General features: G+C 41.0%; 1 protein-coding gene across 1 annotated transcript in view; it reads right to left on the bottom strand.

The window, feature by feature from the left end:
- Nucleotides 1-730: 730 nt before the first annotated feature.
- Nucleotides 731-12,543, bottom strand: part of LOC120959178 (serum response factor homolog) — a 121,753-nt gene continuing 109,940 nt past the window's right edge. Inside the window, exons 4-5 of the mRNA XM_040382382.2 lie at nt 2,911-3,538; nt 731-2,840 (exon numbers count right to left, since the gene is read on the bottom strand). Coding sequence (XP_040238316.2) covers nt 2,614-2,840; nt 2,911-3,538 — 855 coding nt within the window. The 3' untranslated portion in view covers nt 731-2,613. The remainder of the gene's footprint in view (nt 2,841-2,910; nt 3,539-12,543) is intronic.

Raw genomic sequence — 12,543 nt, 5'->3', positions numbered from 1 at the left:
CATGTCTTTTTCATTTTAGTTTATAATCTACAGTACGATGAGTTCATTAAATGTAACGAGCATGATTGAAGAACCGAACCTAATCATTGCCCACTGTTTGCACACTTTGCTACGGGGCATAAAACTCTCCCCCCATCGGCCACTTCTACCGCCAGACGAAGCACGTTAACAAATGCAGAATTAATCAATTCCAATCACGATAATTACCCGCCCACAGCGTGGAATTGCACCACCACCACCACCGTCCTTTGATACGCTGACGGAAGCACGCGGAGTGGCCGGGCAAGATGGCGATTTGAATTTCGATTAGAAGCCATAATATCGTTCGGGAAGGCGTAAAAAGTACAAAAGCGGAGTGGATGGGGTTGGTGGGGAGAACTGTCGCCATCACCGAAAATGGGAGCCACAGCCAAGTACGGACGCGCGCAATGGTTCATTTTGAGTGCTCGAGCGCGCCGTGAAAATATTCCACCGAAACGGTGACGCGCCGGCAACGAAATTGCATTTTTATACTCTTTATTCTGTGTCCAATAGCAGCACGGCGGGTGACGATAAACAGTCGGAATTAGTACATTAGTATGCTTCTTTGCTGTGGTCGAATGGAACAAACAATGGAGTAAAAACAGGTTGAAAAAGTTTAACACGAAAACCAACGGTGTAGTGTACAGTTTTCGGATTAGCTCCTGGAGACGGAGCTTTAACGGTTACTTAAGAAACCCCTTGCCGTGTGTTGGGATGTGTTACTTTCCGTATATATTTTATTTATCCTTTTTTGTATCAAATGGAGCAAAATGCAACAAACAAAGAACAAGTAGGTACTAGATGGGAGAAAAGCACTGTTGACCATTACAGGAAGCTACAGTACCGTATAGGAAAGGAAGCTACAGGAAGCCGGCAGGTGTGGGATAGGATGAAGACGAAATTAATGTCTGCATTTTCTTAAAGCTAGTAATAAGTTATCCATATATTTTAGCTCGATTTAGTGTGGGGGTTTCGCATCGTTAGGCAGCAGTAGAAAAGCCCTAAACTATACACAACAGTGCAACATCACAAACGCAAACGTATCGATCGGGATATTTTGGGTTGGATGGGCTTAGACGCTGTTGAACAACAGTGCTATTAACTGGGTAAATTGTTAAACGTGCTCAAATAATGCATACAAAAAATGGTAAATGGTTGATATTTTCCTCAAATAATAGGCTAACCAATAAAACGATAAATATGCCAGAAGTACGTGGCGACGTACGTGAGGTATTGCAAACTCTGGTTAAAAATGCGGGAAGGGTTTTTCGCGTTCTCTACAATGCGGTGACTGTACCGTGATTTAACGATCCTGGATCCTTGAATTTTGTTTCAAGTGATAATCATTTTTAATATTTCCTTTTCGTGCGAGAGGATTTGTTTTCCTATAATTTTTCATTATTTTTTGGCCTAACATTACTGTTGCAGAGGTAGCGATAATCATCAAAGAAACAATTTTCAAATTACTCTTTTTTTATTTTTCGAAATTGTGAAACAATTATTGGAACTGACTTGCAAAGTGTAGATAACGAACCAAACCGTGTTAAAGTGTTTCAATCGGTTTTAGTACAAGTAAAGCATAATATGAAAAAAAAAATTGTTCAAAGTAATGTTTTTTGTAGATGTATTACATCACATTACTTGTTAACTGAAGAAATATTCAAACATTTGAATGTTACTAAAGTAAAAGCTCAAACTTTAGAAATGCTCGTTATGGTGCAAACAGCAGTAGCGTGAAACTAACAACAAGAGCTTTGTTTTTCGGCTATATTACATTAAAAAATATGCTGAAATATTACGAACAATGCACCACACGGTACGTGTTTTAATTCTACTAAGTATTAGTTTCGATCGAATTTTCACTTTTTCAAATTTTATGTGACAATTTCTCGCAAAGGACCGTGCCGTAATAAGTACAGGCTAAAATCTGATTTATCCCAAGATCTTGGAACATAATTACGATTCGTTGTAAGACTTCCTCGACACACAAACCGTTCGAACAAAAAGTTTGATGTATCGAGAAAGTGTCTGCTCATGGGATTGACTCACGACGTAAGTGTTCCACGATGTTGTAATAAATTCTGTAACATTTGAGTAGCGTCCTTTTTTCCATAAGGACTCCATAAGGAATCCATTCCATAAGGATTTTTTTAGGAATCCATTTACGTATCGTTTGATGCATAAACCATAATACTTCAGCTTATTTGGTAAGGAATACAACAAAAAAACATTTTCAATTTCACGCTGCCCCTATCTCTAATCGCTTCCTTTAGGCCAGTGAACTCGTTATATGGGACGTTGGTTATAAGTGGTTCTAATTATTAAACGAAATTTGTTCTGAAACAAATCTATAATGCAATAATATGTCTAGAAATTTGCAATAACAGAAACCAAAATATCAATCAAGCCTAAACAAACTTTTGTAATATTTATCTAAATTGTGCTTGCACTCAGCAACATACGAATTGAGTTCTGGATACCAATAACCAATAGCAAGAAACAAAAGTACCGATTGACCTTAATCGGACATGGTTCTGTTGGACAATAAGTTCCCTGCCGCGAGAGGGGGTTTCACACGCTAATAAAGCCTTGCTACTCGAGCACTTCAGTCTTAATAGTAGTTGCGTTCCGCCGGGATGAGGACGCACCACTGCCGCTTCGGGTCGAAGTCACGGGAACAGACGAGCTAGCTGACGTAGAGGACGTTGAGTTGCCACTCGAGGATTTTTGCTGCCCATTGGACGCGTTGGATGATTTGGTTGTAGTTTTATTGCCAGACATCAGAGGTAGCGGGATCGTGACGTATTTTTGTGTTCCACCTAAAAAGCAACAAACATAAATTAAAACATTTTTCATGGCCTTTTTTCTTGAGGAGTGCATCAAACATACCTTCGCTATGGAGCTGTATTTGCCCCGATTGTAGCAGGTTTAACAGCACATCCTGTGGTAAGGTGCTCAGTGCCGACGCCGGATAGATGATGCTGCTCGTTATCTGAGGCGCCACACTGTTCGGTGCCGGTGCAACGATTGTTGACGGTGTGGCGGTGGATATTGTCGACGATGGTGGTACTGCCGACGGTGCCACCGGTTCCTGTTTCACCTTTACCGTGGATGCCTTCGCTTTGCCGGACTTTGGTTGCTGTTTCTGCTGCTGTAGCTGCTGCTGACAGTGTTGAATTTGCTGCTGAAGTGCTTGCTGCTGTTGCTGAATTTGCTGCTGGATGGCGTTAATGGTAGCAGCAGCAGCAGCACTTGAAGCGGTCATCACGCTTGTTGTTGCTGTGCCGGCAGCAGTGCTTGATGCTGCACCACTTCCTGCACTCTGTGTATCAGCACTTCTGGTAGTGTGCCTTTCGTTCGAGCTGCCTTGCTGCGGTTGCTGCTGCTGCAAATGATGATTATTACTACTGTTGACGTTGGTATTACTGCTAGTATTAACGCTAGGTCCTGGAGGGGGCGATTCCGGGGGCGAATAATCGTCCGATTCACTGCCGGACGACATCGGCGACCGATCATCCTGCGGAAGAAAAAGAGAAGCGGTAGGGGAAAAAGAAAACAGTGTCAGTAACGACAAGTTGACTTATTGGCAATTTGTTTAAACACGGCTTGCGATGGCGTGACATACGACAAATGGCGTATCAAAGTTGGTAACAGCAACAACAAAAAAGCAGGCGTGCATAGCATGATCTATGATATAAAAAAATTAAACACACACACACACACACACACACACACACACACACACACACAAACACACACACCATACATTTAAAACTATCATCCTTCGGCATGCCGTAAAAGCACTTCAGCAGCAGCAGCCAGATATTACACAATCTGTAGCAAAAAACGGATTAACAGGTAGGGCGCAGATGGAGATAAATCGTTTCTGACCAAATGCAATGCAATGCACAAGGGGGAGAGTTTACGCAGTGAAATGGAAGTCATCTTTGAATGTTGGGGGGAAGCGGAGCGGATGGCCACTATTATACAGCGCACGTTAGATGAAGCTATTGATGGGCGGCCGTTGTGAAGTGCTGGTGTTATAGGGCCTAGGGCTGGTTTCGGCTCAATCGGGCACTGAAATGTGTAATACATCCATACTATCTAAGGTAGTTATCGATCAACCCATGAATGTATGAATGTATGAATGTCTCTAGAGAATAAATCACTTAAGATGATATAAGGACATTGGTTTTTAATATTGCATTTCATGATTGAGTTCCAGCAAAATAATGTAAAACGCGATTTTTTTTTAAATTGACAGTATGTATGATGCAAAGGTTGAATACATATCATGCCTAATTTTTAAATCTTACCTAGCTAAAGCCTTACCATAAAAACCTACCATAAGTCTAGAGCATGTTGATGATAGGAATGCATGGTAAATTCCAAAACACGATAAAGAACAAAAAATCTATACTTCCACAAAACAAAACAAACATAACATAATAAAATAATGGATAAAAACACACAAGAAAAAGCTTTAATTATTAGAATAATTATAAATTTATCGACCAAGAAGAAATCCTTACACATTTACCTGCAAGTACCCACTAGTGAGAGCTTAGCTTTCAATGACTTATTGATTACCCATACCCAGACAGTCAATCATACGTATAGGGGCACGGTCCATTCGGGACTTGAACCCATGACGGGCATGTCCTACGAATTAACGACTGTAGCACGGACCGGCTCAAACCATGATTCAACGATGTAATTAGAATACAATATTATACAAAAATTCGTTACAATATATGAACAATATCACAATTAGATCGATCGATATACTAAAAAATCACACGGATTAAAACAAAAAAAAAGCAGAAATAATAATGCGACACTAGTCTGGTATAACTAAATTCAATGCACAAATCGTGCGCTATCAGCACACTAACAGCATAGAAATTTAGCAAACACTCATCATTTACGTGCTAAATGCTGTGCAAGTGACGAACCCGATGGTATGTGCCATCATCATCATAGAGTACCATTTCCTTCGTCTCGGTTCCCATCCGTCGCACCGGTAGCTCCCTTCGACCCGCGTATGGTAAGGCATTTCATTAATAAAATATTCCACCCGAATTTGGAAAACCGTCTCTACCCGATTGGGAAAGTTCGATAGCTTCTGCTGGTTGCCTTTTTAAGGCCGTCCTCAAAGCGCTCGGCCCCAAAACCCCCACTTACGTTCTGCAGGTTAACTTTCCGCCTGGCTGGACGGCAGATATCACCTGCCGGAATGAAACCCGTGGCCAAGCCGTGCTCTGTCCGGTGGATGTCATTTTTCGCAAACCGGAGCCGTCCAGTCTCCCGGGGTATGATGAAGCTTTCCCTTCGTTCGGGCGGACATGGCACGGAGACATCACATGAGTGGCCGTGGTGTATTTTATTAATGAAGCGCAAAATTATGACGCGCGCGTCGGGGAGCTAGATGGCAGCATAGTTAGTGAGCTAAAGATTGTCGTCGTTTAATGCTACACAGCCGCGAGCAGACATTTCTTAGCGGGCTTCCCGCTGTTGTGCGTGCGATCGGATCCATCGCAGACCAACTGACGCACGCTGACAAGTTAGGTGAGCATCAGCAACCATCAGCCAGCAGCAAGCCTGGAACCCGGTGGCAGATCGGACAAACGAGATATTTTCTATTTTTATGCAAGTACAACGGCGCACCTTTTTGGGTCAAATGTGAATACCGCAGAACGGGAGAGCAAAGGAGAGCAAAAGAACGGCCGGTGCAATTGCACCGCTTTCTCCACCCCAGCAGCCTGCTTGTTTTTCTTCTCGCTTCTTTGAGTGCAATCAGCGCCTGCCTCATGTTACGGGATCGCGTGTTTTGCACTACGTAAACGGTGGCTTCGGCGGCGGCTGCGGCGATGAAACAGCGGAATGGCATGATGTACAGGAAAAACTTGACGATACCATAATTTTTAGTGGTAGAGACAAATTACAAATTCAGAAATTTTTCCACATACCGAAGATGATGGGGGTTTGTTGTGATGATTTCAAGCGCCTTTACTGCCCTGTAGGAATGATGCGTTTTGTTAGCGTTAGTGTGGCCACACTTGAAGTTTAAATAAGGTAGATAATATGTGTTTGGGAGATTTAAGAGCGCATATTGAGTCGAGTAAAATGTTTGCAAGAATGCAATACATTTGGTATCGAACTTAAATGCTCAGTTATTACAAATTTTATGAAAAAGGCAAATAACTGAAGCTCTTCATTCAAATCAATCGACATAAACATGTCCGATTCCTAGACGACGCCAAAAGATGAGAAAATGATGAAACAATTGTTGATACTTTATTCAATGATTGCAGTTATAGTTTTTGTATTAATTTATTGATCTGGAAAATGCAAAAAAACTTAGCTTTTGGATGAGTTCATGCAACGAATGCCATATAATGGATGCTGTAATGTCAATGTAATGTTGTACAATGGAACAAAAATGTCAGCAAATCCAATACCAAGTGACAACAATAAAGTTGAATAAAAGAAAATAAATTAACTGAACAATTTCATCTATTCGAAAATCTCAAACGTTGACGAATCAGAGGCTCAGTTGGGGGAAAGAGACATTCTAGCGGGGAATAAATAAAAAACAAAACCTTTACGTACACGTACACGAAAACCTTCACCGATGCAATCAGTTTCATTTGCTGAGGGTCACAATAATTGTAGAGAGGAAACTGTTCCAACGACATTGTCCCACTTTGATTTTCATCTATCAAGCCGACAAAGGTTATGTGCCTGCCAAATGGCTGTATCAGAAAAAAATACAATCTCTAACAGAACCAATAAAAAAATGGAAGGTGTTGATCTAGAAAAAGGACACACAGTCACGTTCGGCGGGTACCGCGAGGTCTCGCGGGCAAACACAAACACACCATAGCACTCTAATGAGAACGTTCGTCAACCACAAGGGCAGACTGTGTGTCGTGTCATCTATTCTAGCTCACCGTACCGACCTGCCAATTCGCAACGGAGTCCAGCAAGATCCACGGCCGGTAGCGACACCAATTCCCAACGGTATCATCTCTCGACGCGCCAGGGGCGGGTGTTGCATTTTGTTGCAAACGGGAAGAACGTGTACGTGCGCACACCTGCTGCATCCGATAGGCGACACATTGCATTGCGTACTTGGTTTGCGATGCTCCGGCGGTCCCAAAACTGACACCGGCGGATTGAAAGCATAAATTAATGACACCGCTGAGACAAACAGTGATGCCTCATCCTCCCGGGCACGTACCGAGCCAGGCCAGACTGCGTGGACCAACGGCGCAATGCGTTTGGGAGAGCCATCGTGTCTGTCGTGGTGGACTGGATCATAGATTGCGCACCGCGCTTCCATGCGGACACCCGGCCGGGGCTGCGGACACCCGGGCTCAAACTTGACGAGTTGTGCCCATCTACGGCATCTACCGCAACTGGTGCAGGTCGTGCAGGCAGGGGTTTTGCCATAAGCAAAAAGGGCTGGAATGCGTTCGGAGGCTCATGTGGGCTTCGTGGCGGCACACACGGCGGGTGGAAACATTTAATTCTAGTAAAATGTTGTTTGTCATAGAGCACACCATTTAGGAAAAGTACACCGCAGACCTTCGATTGCATTCCTTCTTTTACCAATTTCCACCCTTCCTCCATAGCTCTCTTGCCTCCTTCGAAGCAAGCGACGATGTCGTTTTCCATCATGTCTACAAGGTTCGAGCGAGCTTATCAAGCACATCGCCGCTCCCCGATGGAATAATCGATCGAGCGATTCACCCCCCTTTCCTCGCCAAAGCTTGCTCGTCTCGTTGTACCTTATCGGATCTTGAAATCGTGGAAAAATATCTACTTCGCCGCTCGGTCCAGAGGTGGAATTAATCTTTTAATTATCAGACACGAAGATGCTGCTCTTCCGCAATATGCTGACCGACACCACCGTGGACTCGAATCACACAGAAAACGACCCCATTATTTTATATTCGATTCCCGGTGGGTAATCGAATGGCGTCAAACGACATTTTGCTCGGTTTTTCGTGCTGGTGGTCCAGCTCTTAAATTCGTTACCCGTTGAAAACGCATTCCATCGGATGTCTCAATTACACCCCGGGTCTGCCGTCCCATTTCTCTATGTGAATGCGTTTTTCCCGGCTGTTTATTCTGTGCCCATATATGGCAAGGAAGGGACGCTTTTACCAAAAAATCTCCCATGATGACGGTTTGGGTGGTCCACACATTTGCACCGCAAAAACACATCCTTACCGAGCGCAGTACGAATTGCAATTCAGCTCAGCGTGTGATATGCGAGTGCGAGGATGTACCTGTTGCTGTCTGTTGGTTTTTGTTACATGCAAGGCGATGTACAGATTACAGCAGAGCTGAACAAGTTTGATTTTCTTGGCAAAACTTTTGACAATTGTTAATGTTCTTCTGGCATGTATTCTTACCCCAGGGAGTTGTGAGTGTTTTTACCAGTTGGTGTTTATTTTCTTAACATTCAATGGCACATTTAGTCTGAAGCGATCATTCATTCGGGAATTTATTTTTTTTGTACTCATGCAGAGTGATCAGTATAGAGTTATACCACCTGCTGTGCATGTTGCAAAAGTGAAGCAACGGAGGCAATATTTTGTTTAGATTGATTTAATAACAACGTGGCACAAAAATGGATACTGATGAATAATACTGCTACTGATGAATAATAATTATGATGAATAACATAAAACATAAACAATAACATAAACTTTGTATGAATAGAATTGTTTGGTTGAAAAGTATACGGCATAGATTCTTCTGTCAGTATAGAATACAATTCTAAATAATCCGTATGTATTGTTAATGGATTTTGTTGTTGTCTGATATTTATTTAATTGAGTCCAATGTGGGGATTTCTAGAACGGCTCGATTTTGAAGTTCAACGGTAAGCATAGGGCAATTGTCTTACCGTAGGTTCGTATAGGGTAAACGTACCTATAGTGGTGGTATTACCAATGTTTGTGGTATTGCACTAAAATGCTCTCTATACGATAATTTAACAGTAATTAAGTTATTTGTGTTAGTGTTAAATGTTCTCTGGTCTTTTACAAAGGGTTTGATGGGTCCATTCCGTTAAATAGCTACAGAAAAAAAAATCATTATGTTGTTAAATGTGTCAACATATTCCCAAATTCCTTAGCATTTCATAGCGAAACTCATATTTTTGTTAACGCTGTAAATGACCACATAACAACGATATTATTTTTGTTATCATAACGTTTATGAAATGTTATTGATTTACTCAAATGCATTGCCTTTTGACCATATTGTCGCATTTTTATCCAGTGTTTTTTACATGTATGTTCCAATAGTGGTCATTGTTATAAGTAAGTAACACAAAAATAAGTAACAGAAATGAGTTTCCTGTAAGTAATTAACCAAAAAAAGACCCAAATTCGCATATCTACTTGAGTGAAAAATCGACTTCGAATCAAGCACACCTTTCCTGCTGTGGGTAGACTACAGTCGTTATTCAGTGCTTTAGTCAATATTTTCATAAATCAAATTTATGCATATTTTCCGATCAAATTACGGAAGAAATTAATATTATGGCAGTAATCGTTGCTATTCATATCAAAACAGTTTCAATGCTAAGTTCCAAAATAAAATAGGTTTACCATCACTATAGGAACACAATACGACGACTATAGGAACCATAGTACCTATACAACGAGGCAGTCATAAAAATATGTATTTTTTCGTAAATTAGTTGTGTTTGCCGGTAAAAATGGTTGTAAAAAACATATTCCAAATGCAATGTGTTAACATATTCATAAATTTACCTTCTTGACACTTTAAACCTATTAAAGCACATCCGTACTCCTACAAATTGCACCACTATTGGTACATTTACCCTAGTGTGAATCACCAAATCCGCAATACTCTGCAATGTACAACATAGTGATGATGCTACGTGCACATGAACAGGAATAATCAAATGCTTTTAGTTACCCACGCAAAGTTGCTGCTTAAAGTTGTGTAATTTGTAATTAAACAACTAAAAAAAGTTGCATGGATTTTATGCTACAAAATGAAAACAACGGGGGCATTAATTTTTGTTAAAATGATTTTTGCGCCGAAAAATGCGACAGCTGTTGAATATTTTCTCGTATGTGGAATATCATGTTGGTAATTTTAGAAATCGGATTAAAAAACCTTCTAATACAGATCCTGCAAAAATAAAAAAAATAAAAAATAGTGCTTGATTCCTGCTGGTTGGTTTAATAAGAGTTAAATCATTCCTTCCGACAATGTCTTAAGTTGTCAAATAGGTTTTGATGCATCAATCATATAATAATCATGGGTGAAACAAATGGTTTTAATTGATGTACAAAACCATAGGGAAATATTGATTCCACATTATTTAGAAGATACGTCAAGATGGTGGACGTACCATGGTGACAGAAACCCCTACCGCAACAGATGAATTATGGATCAAATCCAAAGTAAACAACATTTGCAGCCACTTTCTCAAACAAAGAGAAACGAAAGTTGCAGTTGCCTACAAGACACAACGGTTACTTTAATTTTTTTCGTGAGCCTCACACTCAGTAATGTGTACAATATGGCCAAATGTTCTAAATACATCCAAGGAAATCATCATTTTATGTCATATTTGACAATCGTTTCGATCGAGTTTGGAAAGTGGCTGATAATATAATATCTTCTCAACTAATCACCTCAAGGTATAAACACTTGCTAACGCGACAAAATTTGGAAGGATTTCTTGTCTATTATTACTGCTAAGCTCAAATGAAATACAAAACAATACAATAAAAACTTTAAATTGTTATTGCATTTTAATGCAAAACTACGACTCTGTTCGGGGGGAGAGAGACCTAACCTCATTGCATCATATTTTTTCTCTACAGCCAATAAGTAACGAACCCGCTGAAACCCGATCTCCGACCGGCTGATGGAAGGTTTAAAACTTATGGACAGAAAGAGCAAATAATTACGCCGCGCAGGCTAGTATTTCCTGAAGGAATTGCTTCATGTTGAAGTTTCTTTATGTAAAAAGCTCACGCAATGCTCAAGTACTCAGCCGCTGCCTGACGATTGGACGTGATGGGAAATTTATTCAAAATGGCCGGCTACGCTACGTGATTGTCCGCCCCGTTCGAGAACCAGCAAGCTCCCAAAAGGGGCGGGCGACAATAGCAGCAAAAAAAAAAAACAACCTCAAATGAACAGCATGCAGTCAACGTCGGGCTGAAAATTGATATTTTGCAATTGCGTACGAACATTCCGCGTGCGTGCTGGAGATGATAATTACGCCTTTTTCATGGTAGAGGGAGGAAAAGTAAAAAAAAGAGGTAAATAACAAAACGCTGAGCTACTCCTGCTTGTCGTACGCGTATTATGCAAAATGATGTAATTATCAAAACCGTAGCCGGTGTGCGTTGCCATTTTGAGATCGGCCGATCGAAGGTGGAAGCATTGCAATGATTTACACCAATCCCGAATGCCACTCTCTTTCTCGTTCTCTTTCGTTGCGAAACGAAAAATCTTAGAAAAGCGAACCGTCCTTTTCACCAGTCGCTTGTAGCACACGCAGGGCGCAAAAACTGACAACGACCAAGAACGTCACAAAATGTCCATCACACAAATCACTCAACAGCACACGGATCAGTTCGCAATGATTGTGGTGCGCTGCCTGCTGACATCGGGTACGTGTTCTCGCCGCAATGTACTTCAATTTTAGACTGCATTTCTGCATTTTAAATCAACATCAATCCATCAAGGGTTTGGCCGTGCCCGAGGACGACTATCACTCGCCGCAAAGCGATTGCACAGCACAGGATTGACACGAAGGAGCAAAGCTATCGAAGTAACCAGCAATTTCGCCTGGATACAGTGAGGTTTTAGTTTCATGAGTTTTTTGCTTAGTTTGAAGTACCCTGATCGTAGCTAAGGTGTTTCAGCGAGAATTACACCCACTTTAACTCTATACGCAGATGTTGGTAGCAATTGTATCACATTAAAGCACTTTCTACACCACAAAGTGGGAAATGGTGCGAAGATGAATAAAGGAAGGTTGAAGTCAACGACGGTATTATTTTTTTCAATGCTTTTTTGTAATTCTATTTGTTTAGAAAGCAATATAATTAAAATAATACAAAAATAAACTAACGCAGTCCTTTTGTATTATAAAATTAAACTAATATAGAAAATATGAAAATGAAATGTAAAAATTGCCGGACAGCTAAAAAAATAAAGAGATTGAATTAAACAACGCAAAAACTAATAAAAATATATTAATGATTGCAGTTCAATTGTACCAATTAAATTCATTGGACAAAATATGTTAAAGGCCTCAATTTTCAAATTCATGTCCCCAGTTTCCAGTGTTCACAGCCAAAGGTTCTATGCATTTCGTCTGTGGAATGTTTGCCGTACGTCTCCGGAATGTATCCTGGCTCGGCGAAGGTGTACATTACAGACATCATCCAACCGGGAAAAACCAACCGAACACGCAGCCTCGCGGCATGTGAGTATGAGACGATGGTA

This window comes from Anopheles coluzzii, chromosome 3 (assembly GCF_943734685.1).
Source record: "Anopheles coluzzii chromosome 3, AcolN3, whole genome shotgun sequence".
NCBI lineage: Eukaryota > Metazoa > Arthropoda > Insecta > Diptera > Culicidae > Anopheles > Anopheles coluzzii.
Note: the sequence above shows the minus strand (reverse complement) of the source record. Positions and strands in the feature narration are given on the sequence as shown.